Here is a 19774-nt window from a genome sequence, read left to right on the forward strand (position 1 = left end):
TTTTAAACATCAAATCAAAACCACCTGCCGCAATTTTAATGGATTAACATGTCTACGCATGATCTTAAACTATTTCCAGTACCTAACAGCTACGTTCACTTGTGTACGCGAATCGAAAGAAAAGGGGCGAGTAGAACTGGTAGTAGAAAATTTCAAATTCTTTGACCTGACTGACCCGTACGCCATCGAGTGAATATTTGAGTTCTCTGAGTTCCAAAGTAACGAAAGTAATACTCGTATACCACCATTTGTGGTGTATGGAATCGAGCGTCAATTAATTTACAACTAACCGTTTAGAGCAGAATGCCAAACTGTTGAATTAATCACAACTGACCGCTTGATAGTAAATAATGAGCCGGCCTTTATTGAAATTATAAAATAATGTGGATAAGGGTTTAGCTTTGCTGGATTACATCTTTAATAGTATGTTTTCCATGATGGATTTCTTTTAGTGGGGGCTCTCCATTTGATTGCTGCAGAAGGTCGACATATGTCTGACAAAGTTAAATACGTCAGTCTTTTCTGTTTACAAGTTATTATTATTATTCCCGGCGGCGTCTATTTTTACCGAGCGCAACGACAGTTGCGGACTGCAAATGCAGTGTCCGCACTTTTATACATATTTATTTGTTAGTTTTGGTTGTTGTTTTGCCCTAGTAATTGTTTTATTTTTTCTTGTTCTTTTTGGGTTAGATTACACAGTCCTGCGAGGTACAGTTTCTAAAACGGTTATGGGTGTTCCTGAAGGCTTTTTTATGCTGAAAACGAATATGACCTTGAAAATGCTCCAACACGTCAGGATTTTTGGCAATTTGAGGTTAAATAGTCAAAAAATGCAGATTTTGGGCATTTTTTTAATTTTTTTTGAGCAAGGTAAAGTTTTTTTTTTTAATTTTCCACAGCGGCATCGCAAAGTACTACTCTTCAGCTTTAAAATCCATTTTTAAAAATATTTTTGCGATTAATATAAAAAAAGTTTACTATTTTGAGTTCGCCCTTTACAGGGGCGTTAGAGAGTTAGAAAGGTTGAATTTGCATATCTAAAAGTCTCCAATTCAAAATAGAATAACTTTTTTTACATTAATCGTATATTAAAATATTTTTAAAAAAGGGCCTTAAAGCTAAAGAGTTGTACTTTGCGATGCCGTTGTGGAAAATTAAAAAAAAACTTTACCTTGATCAAAAAAAAATTTTTAAAATGGCCAAATCTGCATTTTTTGACTATTTAGCCTCAAATTGCCAAAAATCCTGACGAGCTGGAGCATTTTCAAGGTCATATTCGTTTTCAGCATAAAAAAAACCTTCAGGAAACACCCATAGCCGTTTTAGAAACTGTAAAAAAGCGAGATTTCGCAGGTCTGTGTTATTATCATTAGATACTGCAACATCAATCAGACACATTTCTTTTTGTTTTTGTTTATATGTGTGATGTCTGGTCTATTGCTTGTAACTGTTAAATCCGTAAGGATCACTCTGCCCCAGTAAAGCTTTACTTCCTCGTTTTCCATTACGTTTTGAGGTACATATTTGTATTAAGGTTCATTGGTGTTGTTTGTTAACTTATATTTGAAGGTCAATTGTTGAATGATTATTTTTGCTGCTATATTGCGGTTTATTATTGTTATTATTAATTTTATTATTATTATTATCATTATTTTTATATTAAAACGTATGGCTGATGCTAGCTAATATTGAGTATATCGATGTGCAATCAAAAATGGATGGCGTACTCATAAATGTCACTAGCGCATTCATTCATTCCATTCCATTGATACGGTCGCAGTCACTACGAATACACCCGTCTCGTGCACTTACACCAACATACGACCTACATTCCTAGTTCACTCACATTAGGTTTATTGGTTCTACTGAAAATCAGTGTTATTGGACCGCGTGTATGCCAGGCAGTCCTCTGGAAGCAGGATGAGGCCAACAGGTAAAACTTACATGCTACTTAAGTTACCAGTAACATCTGAGCCACCCCAAATCAGAGCCGCACAGCTTTCTCTATTGAAGAGAAGGCAATAAGATTGGATGAGTTTATGATTCTGTAATTACACGCTTTGGCTGGTTGTGGGTAATCGTCATCAGCCCGGTGCAGCCTCTGTGGATGGCGGATACTATCAGCGAGTGGCTATGCCCCCACTATGTTAGTTCGCGTACAACGCTTTTGCGGTAGTTGTGTCTGGGTGTTGGGAGGCGATTTTACGTGCTTACGCAGTTGCCATAAGACAATTGCACTCACCTTTCACACATACACACTGTAATAAACTGCCATTGCTCTAATTTTGCACTGTTAACTAACAGGTGTATACGCACAAATGGCACTAAGCATTTTGCTCGTATCTGAAGTGGTTTTCCAACAATTATGAATACTCTTACCACACACAGGACGCGGCTTCTGCTACGTTAACCTAATTTTAACATTTCGTACATTAACATAAATAAAAAAAAATAAAATATTAAAACAAAGCGCAGCCCAATGGTAGACCCTCGATTTGGGGGGTCTGCAGTTATAAAATATCAAAATTATTTAAAAAGTTTGGCTCTTGTTCGGAGGAGGCATACAACTGTATGTATACCCCTTCAGGGTTGTAAGCGTTTAAATTGTTGTTGCTTATTATTAATAAAAATAGTATTCTTTATTTATGCAAATATTCAACAGCTAAGTTGTTTGACTAACGAGTCTCAACAAAAGAGGCATAGGCACTCGAGAGATACACCGTACCATTATTTTTATACTCAGATGAATTAATATAACACTTATTTGAGACAGTAAGAAGTTTGTCTTATTGAATTTAGTAGACGCTTTTTACATAAGTATGTATGTGTGCATCACAGGAACCCGATCCGATATGATCTTAATAAAAGAGAACAAAACAACAAAAAGAAAAACATCTTCAAAGTACCAGCGAGATGCTGGCTGCAAAAGATGGTTTGGTCAGTGGAAATGGACTAACAATGAGAAACTTGAAATAGATTTGTTTGTATCAAAAATGCGAAGATCAAATATCGACTTTTCAGGAGGTAGAGAGGGAAATGTGAGAGAAACTGTGCTCTGCTACTGAATGCGTGCATATGTACATTGTTTTATTTAAGGAGAGAACTCGGCCTCGGAAGTAAAATATTTATACATCAATATTATTTCTGTTTTTAGGTGCGGGTAATCAACTTGTTTGCATACAAATTTAAATTGATTACTTTCCCCTTCACGGCTTGATCTTTCTTTGTCTGAACAATTTTGATTTCAACCACTCATTTGGCTAGTTTTATTGGCTTGCAAACTGGATAGGAATATAATAATTCTGAAGAATAATAACAATAAATAAATATTATTTTTATTAATAAATATAACGTTATAATTATTTAGTGAAAAAGCATACAAATAAGCATATACATGCATACATATGCAAGCGGTAGCAGGTGCAAGCACACACTATCGTTGTGGTGTGCTTACTGAGCGCAGCGGAGAAACTCATTAAACCGCTTTGGAGAGCCCTCAACTAGCCGCTTAGCCATATTGGCCAAAAGTGCGCACAATCAAATGGTTGACTCTTGTGTTTAGTTGTTAAATCAGAATACGTGGCGACGGTTGTACTCGCAACGCTTACGGTACGTGTGGTGGGAGACACGCATTGACAGTGAAAATCTTACAACATTCCAATGGACTGGTTGCGCATGCGCGACTGCATAACAAATTTAATAAGCGCAAAGTTGTAGTATTGTGTTAAATAATATTTATTCACACGCAAAATTGGACTATACGATTGCATGTTTGTTTGAGTAGAATGTGAATAGAGACATGTGTGGGAATTTCGCGAAGTAAGAGTGTAGCAACTTTAATAAAAGTAGACCAGGTGTAGCAAAACCTAAAACTTAGTTGTCCGGTGTGTGCGATCAACCGAATTGAATTTATATCTAGCAGTCTTTGTTTTTGTTCGTTTACTTGAGCGCCATACTATTCAAGGTGGCACAGTACAAGAGAGAAAGTTGAATTTAAGTGAAAATTTGTTAGCAACTTTAGATGGGATTAAAGGTACAGGTGCGTAAAGATTTTGTACTGCAGTTGAGTTAAAGATAATAACGGAAAAACAAACAAAAAATAAAAAAACAGCAAACTAAAAATTTATAATATACGAATGAATAGTTTATAGGTTTAATAGAAATGTGATTTGTGAAACAAAAAGCTACAAATAATTCATTGCTGAGCAGCAACAACTGTTTTCCGTGTTTCGCCATGACCAGCTATGCTAGCACCGTGCAGCGTCGCAAAACAACTACATCAATCTCTAAAGTATCAACAAAACCTAAATTAAAGCATGCTGCTGTAAGCACAGACTCAGCCGCCGTTAACTCTAACGCCGCCACTACAAGAACAATAACTGCCACAATTATAAATTCTACAACAAACGGCTCAAACAATCCATCAACGATAGCGGCCACTTCTCCAAACGAAAGACTTCAACAGTGTTCGTTAGGCGACATACTTGTTGGAATTATGCGGAGAGGAACGAAGAAGCAGCCCACCGCTAGCAACGGCAACAACTACATATCTCCTAAAACAACCAATAACACCACCTCTGCCCTAGTTCTGCGCGCCACCACTTCCACACTATGCAATGGCAGCATAGCTTGTTGCCGCGATGTGAACTGCCGTCTGAATGCGCTGAGCGAGCATTTTACCGCGCTTGCGCAACACCAGCAGCATCAAAGTATGCAGCGCGCATCAGTTGCTTCAAACGCGTCGTTATCGTCTTGTACGCCCCACTCGCAGAGCAGTCGTCGCAGCCGAAGTTCTACTGCTACCAGTTTGAGACAGAGCGCATCAGACGCAGCGCTTAACCTGCCTTCTGTGCAAGCAGCAGCAGCTGTAACGGCTTTACGTGACAGTTCGCCCGATTCAGGTGTCGGTAGCGATGCTGTAACGACAAAGATTCACCATGCCACTGTGAAATCCTCGGCCCAAGATTCCGTTTTGTCTGCGCCAGAACGGCCCTTCACCGTAAGCCTGCAACTGGACTTGTGTACGTGGCTTTTATTTGTTTTGTCACTTTGTACACGCTTCTATAAGCTTTCAATGCCGCGGCATGTCGTGTAAGTGCAATTTTTCCTTATCCCGATAATGCAATAATCCATCCATTGATTCCTCTTCAGCTTTGACGAGCTTCATTACGGCAAGTACATATCCTTTTACATGCGAAACATTTTCTTCTTCGACCAACATCCGCCATTGGGCAAGCAGCTAATAGCCGCAGTTGCTCATGCCGCCAGCGGCTACGATGGCAATTACACTTTTCAACACATTGGAGCGGAATATAGTGAAAATGTTCCAATATTTTGGCTACGTTTTGTCCCGGCGTTGTGTGGAAGTGCCTTAGCTCCTATAGTATACAAACTGCTTCTGGCCGCACGACTTTCGGAATGGTTTGCTTTCTTGGGAGGCCTACTTGTAATTTTAGACAATGCGTTACTCACGCAATCACGATTTATATTGATGGAGTCCATGCTTTTGTTCTTCGCTACCTCTGGTCTCTACTACATGTTGCGCTTCCAAGGTGGTCGTTTCGGAAGCCCTCTTTGGTTGGTGTCAGGGTTAGCTGCGGTCTCGTGCTTCACGTTCGCGGCGAGCGTAAAATATGCCGGATTCCTAACGTACGGTCTTGCCATCTATCTGTCTTGCCGATTCCTGTGGGATAAATTATACGATTATACGCTATCAAGCAAGTTCCAGATGTAAACTTGATTTATCCTTCATTGCTAAAGCTATATTTTCTCCACAGATCTTCATATCATTTTGCAAACTCTTAGCCGCATAATTTTGTTCACCGTTGTGCCACTCGCCTTGTATGTAAGCATTTTCTATATCCATTTGCAGACATTGTATCGCGCTGGGCCGCATGATAGTGCTATGACTAGTGCCTTCCAGGCTTCCCTTGATGGCGGGCTGGCCTCCATCACCAAAGGTCAGCCGGTAAAAGTTGTCCACGGTTCACAGATAACTCTGCGTCACACTCATGGCCGCACTTGTTGGTTGCACTCACACGCTCACGTCTATCCAGTGCGTTATCCGGATAAGCGTGGTTCTTCGCATCAACAGCAAGTCACTTGCTACTCTTTCAAAGACGTAAACAACTGGTGGATTGTGAAGCGTCCGAAGCGCGAAGATTTGGTCGTCGGAGATGAATTGGATGTTATACGGCATGGAGATATTATTCAATTGGTGCATGGCATTACTAGTCGTGGACTGAACTCCCATGATGTAGCTGCACCCATGACCCCGCAATGTCAAGAGGTCTCATGCTACATCGACTATGAAATTAAGATGCCTGGTGAACTATTGTGGCGAGTGGAGATTTTAAATCGTGACACGGTAGGTACTCAAAAATATTAAAATATTTGAAGAACATGCATACCATACATATAACTTGGTAGAAGACTCATGGCGATATGCGAACAGTCCAAACCCAAATTAATATTTAGTAACAATTATTCGTCGCATCTAAGAGCTTTTGATAAGGATATTAGATAAAAAATGGAACAATTTGAATTAAAGTCTCTTTCGTCTTTCAGTCATAGGGCCGTTATTAGGCTTACATTTATGTATAATATCGTCTGACAAAATTCACATTTTGCGTACACACTCGAACGAGACCTGTTCGGAAAGTAGGGCTAAAAAAGGATACCCGTGCCTAACGTTTTTTCTGGATTATTTATTGGTTTACGTTTTTTAAATGCAAAATTGTAATATTACTCATACGGGCTTGTTTTATACAAGAACTTCTTCTGAGTCACAAATTTAAATATTCCAATTTAAAATTATTTGGAACAAATAAGAAATAAAATGAGTAGAAATGTTTTCTACCAACTTTCTAATTTTGTAATAAATTTTGAGTGCTTTTTCTGACGATTGAAAGCTTCAGGAATATATCACGGCAAAGTGGCCAGGAGTACTCAGCGAGGATACCTCCAATATCGTTTCCTTTATATCGTGGCCCTGGTCAAATTTCCTTCGCCTATCTGATGTTATAACACATAACTTCTGAAAAAGTTTACATATACCACCCTTGATACAAGGTAAATTTTTCTAAAAAAAATGGGCGAGGCCAGTCAATAACAGAGTCAACCTCCCATATAATTTTAATTTCCTAAATGCAAGAAAACGTGATATTTTTGTAGTAGCAAAATTACTGAAGCATACGGAGGAACTGGTCCTTATCTCTCCTCTGATTTCACAAGCTACATATAATTCTGATTAGCTATAAGTTTGTTGGATTATAAAAATGAACAGCCAGCCCAAATTAGAGTTTAGTTAAACGTGCGCGGGTAGGTAAGGTTTGGCCGGGTTCCTTACTTGTTTTATCAATTAATTTCTTCTTATGAAACTTGCAATATTTCATGAAAAAACAGCTTACTAGAAAGTGTGCAAACATGTGTCGCACGGTGTCATATATCTTTGAGATTGTACCGATTAACCTCACGCGTTATTTGTTAATTCACCACACAAATATTTGTGTAATTTATTTGGTAGGAAGGACCTATTTGGCACGCCATTAAATCCGAGGTGCGACTTATCCATCATACAACTGGCGCAGCATTGCGTTACAGTGGACGGCAGCTTCCCGAGTGGGGATTTAATCAACACGAAGTGGTGGCTGATCGGATCGTGGAACACAAGGATGTAATATGGAATGTAGAGGAGCATCGCTACACAAAAAGTAATGAATCCTTGAAAACCCTTTTTTAATATGTTTGCAATTTTGCCGGGGAGAATCAGTTCTAGAAACGGGAGAGTAATGATAGAAATGCATTTGAAGTGATTTTGAGAAAACTTTATAAAAAATACTTGGAGTTCAGAATTATTATGTGAATTTGAGATCCGATATAATCGTCGTTACTCATCCGTTAAATAAAAGCGGTCAAAATGCTTATTGTAATAATAATAAAATTTATTTCATTGTTCTTTACGTAGCACAAGATCAACGAGAGCGTGAGCGGCAACTCCTTAAAGCCGAGATGATTCCCACGAAAAAGATAAAGCTAAGCTTTTTATCGAAATTTTTTGAGTTACAAACGAAAATGATTTGGAACACGAAACAGTTGGATTCGCACATGTATAGCTCCTCCCCACTCGAATGGCCCTTGCTGGACAAAGGCATCGCCTACTGGGTTGATAGTAAGACGAACAGTCAGATACATTTGCTTGGTAATGTCATCATTTGGTACACTGGAACTGCAGCACTCCTGTTCTACATCGCACTAAACGTATTCTATGTGCTGCGCCGTCGCCGCCTGCACTTCGATCTTCCCGAAAGGGAATGGAAACGGTTCCGTGAAGTTGGCGATATATTCTTGGTTGGTTATCTTATGCACTACCTGCCCTATTTTACAGTGGATCGCGCACTATTTTTGCACAACTACCTGCCTGCCTTCCTCTTCAAACTTTTGCTATTGTGCTATGTTCTGGAACACATCGACTATCTGTTGCGGCTGCGCTGTTATTCTGATACCGATGCCTCTGGGCAAGGTGTTTTGCATCAGAAGTGGATTTGGTTAGCGCGTGGCTATAGGCTGGGTATTATAGTTTGGTTTATGTCCGTTGTGTGGGTATTTTTGAAGTTTCTACCACTTACATACGGAATACAGAAAATTACTGCACAGGAAGTGATCAGCTTGCGGTGGAAGGATACGTGGGACTTCATATTGCAACGACAGCATGTACTCAAATAGCTGACCGAAAATCGTGACAATTTTATATATAAAAATAACGAGATTATGAGTTGAAGGCATTGGAACATGTATACATATGTATTTATGTAAGCAAGGAAAGTGACAATGGTTTATATGAATTTTTATGAAATCACTCACAAAGTAGGTAAAGTAATAAAAAAGATATAATATATTTTAAAATAAAAAGATCTATTTTTAAATAGCTGCATGGGGTTTTTTATGGAAACAATATTAATTTTGTTTATTAATTCTTCAAATTTATTTACATGCATGTGTATATACGTACATATGTTTTGATGTAATGATTACCATTCGCATTGGAAGCAACGTCCACAAGGCAACTTCAAAAGTGGATCCTCAATCGAAACAAGTAACTGCTCATTCTATAGCGAAATTTTGATTAAAAAAAATTTTAAATTCAAATATATGCTAGAATTTGAATTAGTTGCTTACCTCTAAGATGAGTTCATTAGCAATCGCTGTCTCGCCGCAATACAATTTCAAAGGACCATCTCGCTTTGTCTCACTCAGAACAGCACCTATTTTCTGCAAAAAGCTGCCACTAATATTCGATTTTGTTAAATTTAGTACTTCTAACTTTTTGCACCGCTTCACAATGTCCAAAATTCCATTATCACTTTCTAGGCGGCTGCTGCTGAAATGGAATTCTCGGAGGTGATTCAAGCACTGGGCCAAAATTTCGAGCTGTTCGTCCTCAATGTCATCATCCTGCAGTATGAATCGTTGCAAATTTGGCATCAGCCGTATATATGCGATATGGCGATCGTTTGACCAAAGAACACTGTTAAAAATAAGTGTGTGTATGCGTACGCCGTGCGCCTGAGCCAATTTTCCCATTAAGAAGACGTCATAATCACGTGTGTAGCAAACGATCTTACGCATGCGTGGCATTCCCAGCAGTTCATCGATAAAGAGCAATAGGTGGTGATCGTCGATCTTCAGCTCTTCGAGTGTATGGCAATTAGCGATCGAGGACAATCCATCATCTAGCAACGTGTTGTAGCCATAATAAAGTAAGGAAAGTTTTCGCAATTTCAAAGTTTGGCAGATTTCCGCCAAATAATTTGTATCCAAATAATTGCAACAACTCAGATCTAACTCAGTGAGCAGGTGCAAGTTCACTATGTATTTGCCTGTTGTACTACTCATTAGCACCAATTTAGTAATATAAGGACAAATTTGCGTAACAAAACGAACGTCCTCATCATTGACCCCATTCTCGTTGTGAGAAATATTACATTCTAAAAAATTTAGCTTAGGAAATCTTAAGTGAGCAACCCATCTTAGTTGCGCGCTTTCGATATTGGCGATGCTTAGCTCTTCCAAAGAGTCACAAACACAAGTCATCAGATCAACAAAATTCTGCTTTCCCTCTTCTTTGAATGTCATCATTTGGGTGTATGTTATTGAAAGTATTTTACATTGATAACGCCATAACAACTTTACTACCAAATCCAGACGCCTACACGCGTTTTTCATTGATAACTGGTCATCCAGTTCAAGGAACGCGCAAATACTATAGAGACAGTCATCATTCAAATTCAGGAGCTGCAACATCTATGAATTAAAATTACAAATTTACAAATTGGCATACTTATAATTTAAATTGTAACTAAAAATGTTTTTAGAAAAATATATATATGTTGATCGCTATATGGTCATAACTCAAAAACTATATATTTTTTACGATATTCATTAAGTAATGTCCCCATTATAAAAACGGGTAAAACATAAAGATATGAAATTTAAAAACGCGCTTTTCTCTACTTGTAACACTGGGCACAGAATTGAGTTTATCATTAGATTAAATTAAACAATTGTTTTAATTAAAATTTTTCAGAATATGCGAAAAAATACTGACAATTTTTTCGGAGAGTTAATTTCATAACAAGTGGCAACGCTTTAAATTCATATAACAAACCATCGACAAAAAATTAATTGTGAATGGTACGCGGCACAGGCCAGAAACTATTGGCATTACATCACTGATAACAGTGGCATCGTCATCCACCAATATTCATTCATTGTATACTTATTTTTATTAAATATTCTTGTTACATAAGTAATATAATAATACTTTGTGTTATCACTTCAGCTTTATATTACCCTTTTAAGCACGCGATGTCTGTTAATCACCAAATTGCGCAACTAATTTTTGCGAAAGGAATAAATTCTTACACCACTGATGGTATTCGCGCTAATGAAAAAATGTAGCAATTGAATGTAAACTAAGCAGAAATAATGGGAATTTTTGGTCACCGTATGCACTTTGCGTATTTCTGTTTGAGTCTTAGAATTTTATTTTATTTTCCACACTAACTTGTTTAGTCTTTAAAACATTCTTAATTCACATTATTTTAAATATTTTTGTCTGTCAGAGAGCAAAATTAACATCAGGTACCAATTCTAAAGACTTTACTTTGCGCGTAAGAGATACGACTAATACCAGTAGTAGATTACAAATTGTGAAAGTAACTTGGCTGCTGGTCATAGCGTTGAAAGCCGATGAACGATTTGGTGTTGGCCAGATTTCCTCCTTTACCTATAAACATCATATTTCTACTGAAACTCATGTGAACATTTTTGGTAAATCTTGAGATACTAAAAGGATAACGGGAAGTTCTAAAAATGCAATTGTTTCATACATGGTAAATACATACATATGTAAATATATTTATTTTGAAATCGATTAAGCTTTTTTGATTGTCAGAGATCAAAACATTGCGTTAGGCTCTTAATCTAGAAACTTTGCGGTGACATATCATTGCAAATGAAATCAAACTCATAACCTCGATACACATAACTCAATCCCTTTTCCGAACCGGGCGGAAATTCCGTGGATAATTTCACTAAACGCCAAATCATCGGGTCATATTTATTCACCATTTTTTCCACTTCATGTTCGAGGCCACTTCTCAGATAATAGAGATGCAATGGATATTCCTTATCCTGCATTTTGAGTACGTCCAATATTTGATAAAGTAACTTTCCATTGATGTTAGGACAGTAACTAATGTCCAAATGTTCCAATTGTGGACATCGCTCAACGAAATGTACTACATGTTTGTTTTCCAATTGTTCCCAATGGCGACAGCATAGAATTTCCAAGCAGTTCATCGTGCTTAAGTAATTTATCAGTTCATCCGGATTAAATTCACAGTTACAAAGGCAAAATTTTTTCAATTTCTTCCCACCTTGCCACAGAGCTAAATCTAAATCCAAATTGGAATCCAATGGAAAATAGTAAAGATCTATTGCTATACCGTTTATACGCTCCTTCTGAGTTTTTAATATATCATGAAATTCAACTGTTTCGTAAATTTTGAAATCATGCGTATCTACGTTTTGTATGCTTCCAATATCGATTTCAAAATCCAGCATTACATTAAGACAAACCAATTTCGGTAGCCGCAATACTTCCGAGAGGATATTTTTAAGTGGATTTAAATTAACTTTAAGCGTAGCCAAGCTGTTACAGTTTAACACAGGTTTCAAATCAAGGCAACTCTTTCCGTCATATCTGCGTACATCTAATATTCGCAAATTTTTTAACCGCAGGCATATCTCCTCAAAATGGGCATTTTCAATCTCGAAGTGAGTGTTCGATGGCACGTATAAATACAATTCCTCTAGTTGTAAAAAATCGACAAGATGCTGTCCACTTAGGGGTTCCTTTATATACAGTGATTTTAGATTTGGAAATGTTTGTGCTAAAATTTTCGTATCGCTATCTGTAATCATGGTATCCATAGATTTTTCTTCATCTACAAAATGTCGTACCCCTTTCAGAGAGAGACGGTTACTTTCACTATCAGCTTTATTCCCAGTTGCATTCAAAAAATACCGCATATCAACCAAAAATGTATTTAAAGTTTCATCATCGACGACTATTGACATCAAGCCATCGCGTGTTGCTTGAAAGAAATATGAGAAATCCTGTGCGTCTGGCAGCCAATTACGCCATTCTGATAAATTGAGAGTCCGGTAGGTATTCTGACGGCGCCATATGCCTATGAAAATCTCTCCAAAACGCGAACAAACTCGCGCAATGTGTACCTGATCACGGATGTCTGTAACATGCTTAAAAATACTCACCAAGCAATCATCATCTAAATTATCCATTTCTACATACTTTCAGGATAAACAAACACTAATAAGATTAGCATTATGTAACCCGTCCAGAAATATATTTACTTGTAACGATCCAGGAGCTGCGTATCTGTGAAAAATAATTAATACATAATAGGCGTTACACAATAAATTGAACATTGCTGTCAAGCCTTATTTGAGTCCTTTTGTTCCAAGTTCCATGAACTGCCGGCTTTATTTAATCAAATCTATTGTATACGCAACTTTCTCGTTGAGCGTAAATATTTTAAGCTTAGTGTTTATTTATATTTGACAACAGCGATGGTACTCGGGCATCCCTCTTTATCTGACATTTGTTTTGTGGTTTAATGCTAAGCACTTGTGATGTTAAAAAAATCGGTTTTATAAAACACCGAATTTTTTAAATTACTTAATTCAGTTTGTTCACGATACGATATTTTTGTTACGAATTATCAAATATTTTATGAAATCGCGTTCACAATGTCCAAAAATCGGTATTTATCTACTTTAAGTGGCACATGGAAAATTGCTAAAAATGACAAGTCGATAAATTCGTATTGGCCTCAAATCAATAATCTAAGATAGCGAATTAATTTGTTTCATCATTCAAAAATTATCAACAAAAAACACTAATAGTTTTACTCTTGTATATTACTAAATACACGAAAGTAAATACTCTCAGGGGTCAAACTTGACTTTCTTTACACAGGATAAAATCTTATATACATTTTCTACAAAAACTCAGTAAATATTGGCACTAACTTAAATATGAAAATTAATTGTTATTTTCAAGTACAAGAAAAACGGGAAACGGAAAAAAGGAAAAACAGGTGGTACTATTTTTAATTAATAGATGCTGTACACATTGTTTTTGGTTCTCGGCTCTTGAAGTTTCGGATAATAAAATGAGTTTTTCAAAATAAATTCTTTCTACTTATTGAAAGAAAATAAAATAGCCTTTTAGTAACTTTTGGTTGCAACTTTGAAGTTTAAGGGGTTCTAGAGATAATACTTGTCAAAGGCAAAACCCTTTGGCGTACAGGTTTTTTTTGGTTCACACGTATATGTACATAAAATGCTAATGATCGAAAATTTCGAAATGTGCATGCTTGTTCACTTTCGATTTTTCTGCAATATTCAAGCCTTTAGCTGTTCGAACCAAGGGAACATATTTTAGTAAGCATTTCAAGTTTGATTAATTCTATTCCGCTCTTTTTGATTGGTTCTAAGTTTTTCTTTCTACTGAATAGTAGGCTTCTAGTGAATTTACGCAAAATTTAATTTCACACAGTGTCCATAAAAATTACTACCTTCTCTAAATTATAGAAAAAATCACTCCAACCAATTTAGTCAGTGATTATCTAACTTACATACTAGCATACTAGAGCTAATCACAACAACAAAGCATATTAATATCTATAGAACTCTTGATTCCCTCCGCAATCGTCTCACTTTCTATTTGCCCCGTTCATCATTTCCCATTAGTTATTGTCTACGCCAGCTGGTTTCTTTTACAACTTGTTATTGTTTCCGTCTTTGCTTTCGTTTCTTTTTTGTGCTCAGCTGTGCTCAGTTTTTGAGAAACTCTTCAAAGTGGCGTTTGATTTTTCAGACATGTTGAAATTTTTGGTAAGTTTTTATTTACTTGGTATGCACACACATCGCAATTTGTTTTTGATATTGCATATTAGAGTTTGGAAGTTGGTATGATAACGTATAAAAACATCAGGCGAAAGACGCACGCAATTTTTGACGATTTGCACACATTCGCGATAATCTTTCTGCTATGATTCTTTGTCTAAATAATTATATATGTATGTAATTTATTATACTACATTTGTAAATACATATAGTTAAATCAGCCTACGTGGTGGCTTTAAATCATTTTTGTATAAATTAGGAATTATATAACTGGCTAAAATGATTTTAAGAGAATGCAGTTTAAATCGACAAAATTCATAGCGCAATCGAAAAAATGTATTTGTGCTCGGCTATAGTGATGTTCATTTTAATATCAGTAGGTATGACACCAACCGAATATGTCTGTATACTAATTTAATGAAGCCTGAATTTAGCTATGTTATAATTTATTAATTGTTATCCTCAATTTCAGATAACTTTTGGTGCGGGTATATATACCGGAATATACATAAGTCAAAATTATGAGGTATATACATATTTCGTTTTAACTATTAATTGAGCCTGGCATATTTTCAGGTTCCTCGTGTTGATGAGCCTGGCAAGCTGGTGGATAAAATAAAAGAATTTGCCGACGAACACCGAAAAAAGTAATAAAGAATTTAAAACACACACTAATTAAGCATCACTTTTTAATAAACTATGATCGAGCCGCTAGTTTTAAATCCCGGCAAATACAGCTGTATGATAGATAAAGACAAAAGAAGAAAGTCCATGAATATTAAAAAAAAAATACATAATTTATGGCTTTCTCCTTTTCTTATGAAAAATATTTATTAACGATAACAATGCAATAAAATGTCTAACTTTGTTTTATCCTATACGCAAATGAAGCTCTTTCGCCCATAAAAATGTAAGCCATAATAAAGTGACACCTAGAGATCGCCACTTAAACTAATTTTCTCATTCTTAAAACAATTTGCAGACGCAAAATGTGCCCAGATAAAAAGTCCAAAATACCCTGATAGCAAATTAAACTTTAGAACTCAAATTAACAACAATCAATCACACAACTTGCCAATTTTATGGGTCTTCAAAACTAGAATTGGTATGCAAGCAATAATTTATAAAAGCAGAAGAATTTACAAGGGGAATCAAATTATTTATATTTTCAACAAAGTTTATTTAGTGCAGCATCATTGAAGTTTAGATTTGGAATGCTCTGTTACACATACATACATTTACTATTATGAACTTCAATGATATGGTAAAAATAAATTTTTCACGTTTCTAACTTTAAGTTCAATTTCAAATACTTTTCGGAAAAGGTTTAGGTTAGTTGTATTTAAAATTAATGTACGAGCCGAGAGAATACAACATGACAAAGAGAATAATGTATGTTAGCGGTTTCGATCAATTCAAACTTTTTCAAATAAAGTTCTACTAAAATAGCATAAAATTTCTACCTTAAAAATTCTCTTGGAAATGACTGTTTGCAATTTTTATTTTAGACAATCCCACACTGATGATGTTTATATTTTCAGGTCTGTGGCCGAGCAACTAATTTATGATGCAAAGAAAAATGCGAAAAAACTCATTGATTAACTTATTCACGGCGCGTTTCTACTTTGATTTCATATAAATACTGGAAAGCTAATAATTGTTTTAATTACTTTACTTTTATTATTTTTATTTTCATTATACCACTTATATTTTTATTTCCCATTTAGCGCTTCCGAGATACTCACATAACTTAAATATAGTATACTGAATTTAAGAAAATAAAACTATTGCATTCAGTTGACTAAAAATTGTAGGTACTTCTTGTTATTTATCGTAAACAAATGATACCCCACCGCCACAGTATTCTAGACGCGTTTGTGGTTCCACAAATGCTAGCCAATCAGATGCATGTGTCGGTAATAGACCCATGCTGTGGCACTTGTACAACGCGACAGTAACGTTTGCCAAATTACCCAAAAAGTATACAAGTTTCTGACCGCTACCTTGAGCGCCTTCTGCCATTTTTGAAGTCACTGAAGTGGAAAACATTGCCTTTAGTGGTCGAATTAACATCATGCCCACCATCATAATAGGGAATATCGAAATGGAACTACCGGACATGTACATGATGAATAAGTTCATTGGGATCTATTCAATAAAATGTAATTGATTTGGTATAGAAAAAATTTGTACGTATATTTACATACCTGTTTCAATGGACCAAGCGCTAAATCCCACGACTTCTTAATGACCAACCTCTGGTCTCTTACAACTTCAGTGTGATTAACTAGTACCGAGGGATTGTAACCTGGAGGTGAAGGCAAATCAGAATTTTTGCTGAACAAATTTATTGAATGATAGCATACACATAAAAATGTTTACTGTATAAAACCAACCTATTGTTGAATTCCAATGCCCACTTAAACTTTTTCGCTGATTGCTTCGATGACATTTTCTTTTCTTTTATTAAACAAATTTTCACAGAAAGTAGCGACTGCAATTTTTGTATTTAAAGTCGAATGCTAAAAATATTAAATACCTGATAAATGAGCACAAGTCAGCTAATTTGACAGCTGTCAACAGTCCGCTATTGTGAATGAGGGGTGGTGAGTATACCTATTTGTCAAATGATGGCGAACAGTGGGATGACTTAGTTTCTACTTGCTTCGGGGTCATATAATCGAAAAATTTTATTCCCTCGACAGTTGATTCTACGTTACTGTCACTCCAGCAGCATTACAGTTTTGGGGAAAGTTTAAGCTGTTAAAACCTCAACATATACTCGAAAAATTTGAATTGTCCCATTGCCGATATTTTCTAAAAAGTCTTCAAAATATAGCAAAACCAATTCTCACATTCTATTAAAAAGACAAGGAATAGTTGAATATGCATATATTGATTATATATCTCGCGTACATTATTATTTTCCTAAACATTTTTAATGATATGGAACAGGATATCATAACTTAGTCTACACAAATCCATATGGATATAGCCTTGAAACGCATTAAGGTTTAATGTCAGGGGCGTACAGAAGGTAGTTTATGGGTCCCCCGCGATGGTTCAGTGTTGAGAAGCATTAGTGATCGCAACTGACTTAAAATATCCAACAGTTTCGTCGTCAGCTTTTAGCTGATGTAAATGATCAAAATATTAGATATCAAACATCAGTTCAATGAATGCCGTTGTTTTATCGTTCACCATGATTCTGTGCAAAAACGACTGAAAAATAAATTGCTTTAAACCGTGCTTTAAGTTTGTTTGTATCATTCAAGTGTAAAACGCTGAAAAGTTTTTCAACATTCCACACATTTTGTGTATCACGCGGCATCACTTTCGTGATTCTGATTCGAAGTAACCATCTCACAAATGTAGAAGATTTCTTTTATATACTATAAATGTTCTTATTCGTCCATTGGACACTACTTTTCAGAAGCTAGATATTCGCTTTGACGAATGCGCAGAGTTTTTAATTAGAAAAATTACAGAGTTGCTGTCATCACGGTGATGCGTGGCAAAAATTTATTTATGACTAAAATTATTAGAAAGAGAATGTATGCATGCATTGCTAATTTATTGGCCTACTGTACGTTATCGGAACCAGCATTTGTCAGTCCAGCCTTATTTGTATGAGGGGTGTGTATACTGATACAACAACAACAGAACATGTATTTTAAATACTAATATTTTTTCGTAGTTATTAGTTTTCTAGAAACGCGAACTCACTGTGTTTCCTAAGGCACATTTTTTATCAAAGTATTGTTTAATTTTCCTCCTTTTTGAAACAATTGGGTACATAACTAGTCTAAACCTTTTTGGCGATTGTTGATGAAGTGAAAACCTTTGTCCTGATATAAATCCGTATTATTCCCATAGCGTAAATTCCATTCCGATAATGATTTTTATTTCATTCAATATTTGTATCATCACGGTCTTGTACTAAACTTCCGCATACGAAATTCTTAAGTAAATTCAAGCATTGATTTCTGAATTGTGGTGTATGTGCATGTTTGTTTACCCCTGACTACACTTGCACTCGCTTCGTCATATGATAATGATGTAATGTAAATGATAATAATGTATTCTCTACATCGTGATAAGTACACCAATTAGGCTCTAATCTGAACGGAAGTGGATTAGTGGATTATAAACAAATCCTATGGGATCGTCGATCTCAATTGAGAATCGGTAAGCACTCGTGATTGGTTTGCTATTTATTTTGGCACAGAAGAGCGGCTCAGCCACCGAAATATTTCTCAACAAAGTGACTTGCTGTGGTTGCGATTGTAATTGTCAAGAATAACAGAGTAGTAATAATAATGAACTCGCACGATTCAACAGATCGCAGGGCGGTCAATGAGTGCTAAATCGCCGGTTGTTTAAAACGCGCGAGTTACATATACAAACAGTTACATTGATTTCAAAGCCAATGTACCTGATAAATTCGAAGAATTTTTAAATAAAATTGACAATAGCAGTAACCAAATATCGATTTCCGGCCCATGTCGCAATTCATAAACTTTCCAGAGAATAAACAATTTTTTATTAAAACATAATCAGCAATTTTTAGCAAGTAAGCAAATATGTACACATATGAACCTTAAGTGAAATAATAAAATCTGTATATGTTGCACTTCCGCTCCCATACTGTAAATGCAATACTAAATAATATTAAATTATTATTTTTCGGTCGCAATTCTGAGAATTGCAACCGTTTCAAAAAGTAACTTGAAGTGTATTAAGAAAATAATAAATTTTAACAAATATTGTCAAATTCGCATTTATTGCATTTCCGTTCCCATTACGAAAATGCAATATAAAAACACAAATGTAAATAGTTTTAAGTCAGTCTTGTTCCTCCCGTTCATCGGAGTAGTTGTTGAATTAAATAAATAAATGAAATAATCGGAAACAAAATTAGTTTTTTTTTAACGCGAGTTAACGGCTAAAAACGTAAATGGCGCAGTCGGTAGGATCCTTTAAGAAGTAAAAAGGATCCAGTGATACGAAATACGGGCAGTAAAAAAAAAACAAAAAGTTTTATAAACACCCAAAATTAATCCTGCGAATCCGTAGCCAACTCAGGACTTGACCGGACCCTCCAGGGTATAACTTAACATACGTTAACTAAAATAGAAAAAATAGTGCAGTGAACATTTATGCAACTTGAACACCACTAAAAAGAAAAAATAGTGCAGTGAACATTTATGCAACTTGAACACCACTAAAAAAAAAAAAAAAAAAAAAAATATTGTTATAGTGCAGTGAATATTTA

The 19774-nt window shown here is 35.8% G+C and overlaps 4 protein-coding genes across 15 annotated transcripts; 2 read left to right on the forward strand and 2 right to left on the reverse strand.

Annotated features, from left to right (window-relative positions):
- The first annotated feature begins 3580 nt into the window (after window positions 1-3580).
- LOC128860770 (protein O-mannosyltransferase 1) lies at window positions 3581-8907 on the forward strand. The gene is made up of 5 exons (XM_054098499.1): window positions 3581-5094; window positions 5155-5720; window positions 5781-6370; window positions 7529-7715; window positions 7970-8907. Exons 1-5 carry the CDS (start codon window positions 4238-4240, stop codon window positions 8725-8727), a joined length of 2958 nt encoding a protein of 985 aa, XP_053954474.1. The 5' UTR covers window positions 3581-4237; the 3' UTR covers window positions 8728-8907.
- A 30-nt stretch (window positions 8908-8937) lies between these two features.
- On the reverse strand, window positions 8938-13815 carry LOC128860773 (uncharacterized). Of its 8 annotated transcripts, XM_054098509.1 has the most exons (4): window positions 12943-13029; window positions 10855-11290; window positions 9181-10305; window positions 8938-9110 (listed from the first exon to the last, which is right to left on the reverse strand). In XM_054098509.1, the coding sequence occupies exons 3-4, from the start codon at window positions 10303-10305 to the stop codon at window positions 9033-9035; spliced, it is 1203 nt and encodes a 400-aa protein (XP_053954484.1). In that variant the 5' UTR covers window positions 10855-11290; window positions 12943-13029; the 3' UTR covers window positions 8938-9032. The 8 variants fall into 8 exon arrangements, 7 of the variants coding, with proteins under 7 accessions (XP_053954484.1, XP_053954481.1, XP_053954485.1 ...); XM_054098506.1 differs by lacking the exon at window positions 10855-11290 and having other exon boundaries at window positions 12943-13815; XM_054098510.1 differs by lacking the exon at window positions 12943-13029 and having other exon boundaries at window positions 11008-11474.
- A 201-nt stretch (window positions 13816-14016) lies between these two features.
- On the forward strand, window positions 14017-16312 carry LOC128860776 (uncharacterized). Of its 5 annotated transcripts, XR_008454296.1 has the most exons (6): window positions 14500-14875; window positions 14972-15025; window positions 15076-15146; window positions 15391-15409; window positions 15482-15604; window positions 16041-16312. XR_008454296.1 is itself a non-coding variant. In XM_054098515.1 (5 exons), the coding sequence occupies exons 2-5, from the start codon at window positions 14473-14475 to the stop codon at window positions 16099-16101; spliced, it is 201 nt and encodes a 66-aa protein (XP_053954490.1). In that variant the 5' UTR covers window positions 14017-14034; window positions 14422-14472; the 3' UTR covers window positions 16102-16312. The 5 variants fall into 5 exon arrangements, 4 of the variants coding, with proteins under 4 accessions (XP_053954490.1, XP_053954489.1, XP_053954488.1 ...); XM_054098515.1 differs by lacking the exons at window positions 14500-14875; window positions 15391-15409; window positions 15482-15604 and adding exons at window positions 14017-14034; window positions 14422-14487; XM_054098514.1 differs by lacking the exons at window positions 14500-14875; window positions 15391-15409; window positions 15482-15604 and adding exons at window positions 14042-14107; window positions 14422-14487.
- LOC128860775 (ER membrane protein complex subunit 4-like) lies at window positions 16157-17075 on the reverse strand. The gene is made up of 3 exons (XM_054098511.1): window positions 16896-17075; window positions 16707-16836; window positions 16157-16647 (listed from the first exon to the last, which is right to left on the reverse strand). Exons 1-3 carry the CDS (start codon window positions 16949-16951, stop codon window positions 16324-16326), a joined length of 510 nt encoding a protein of 169 aa, XP_053954486.1. The 5' UTR covers window positions 16952-17075; the 3' UTR covers window positions 16157-16323.
- Window positions 17076-19774: the final 2699 nt, after the last annotated feature.

This window comes from Anastrepha ludens, chromosome 4 (assembly GCF_028408465.1).
Source record: "Anastrepha ludens isolate Willacy chromosome 4, idAnaLude1.1, whole genome shotgun sequence".
NCBI classification, from domain to species: domain Eukaryota; kingdom Metazoa; phylum Arthropoda; class Insecta; order Diptera; family Tephritidae; genus Anastrepha; species Anastrepha ludens.

Coding starts and splice junctions, on each gene's coding strand:
- LOC128860776 (XM_054098512.1), top strand. CDS start 14,834: ATGTATTTGTGCTCGGCTATAGTGATGTTCATTTTAATATCA. Junction 14,876..14,971: donor TGATGTTCATTTTAATATCA/GTAGGTATGACA, acceptor CCTCAATTTCAG/ATAACTTTTGGTGCGGGTAT. Junction 15,026..15,075: donor ACATAAGTCAAAATTATGAG/GTATATACATAT, acceptor GCATATTTTCAG/GTTCCTCGTGTTGATGAGCC.
- LOC128860773 (XM_054098503.1), bottom strand. CDS start 13,017: ATGTTCAATTTATTGTGTAACGCCTATTATGTATTAATTATTTTTCAC. Junction 12,880..12,942: donor CAGCTCCTGGATCGTTACAA/GTAAATATATTT, acceptor TTATCCTGAAAG/TATGTAGAAATGGATAATTT.
- LOC128860770 (XM_054098499.1), top strand. CDS start 4,238: ATGACCAGCTATGCTAGCACCGTGCAGCGTCGCAAAACAACTACATCA. Junction 5,721..5,780: donor ATACGATTATACGCTATCAA/GCAAGTTCCAGA, acceptor TTTTCTCCACAG/ATCTTCATATCATTTTGCAA. Junction 6,371..7,528: donor AGATTTTAAATCGTGACACG/GTAGGTACTCAA, acceptor TTTATTTGGTAG/GAAGGACCTATTTGGCACGC.
- LOC128860775 (XM_054098511.1), bottom strand. CDS start 16,951: ATGTCATCGAAGCAATCAGCGAAAAAGTTTAAGTGGGCATTGGAATTC. Junction 16,837..16,895: donor GCATTGGAATTCAACAATAG/GTTGGTTTTATA, acceptor AAATTTGTTCAG/CAAAAATTCTGATTTGCCTT. Junction 16,648..16,706: donor CGCTTGGTCCATTGAAACAG/GTATGTAAATAT, acceptor TTTATTGAATAG/ATCCCAATGAACTTATTCAT.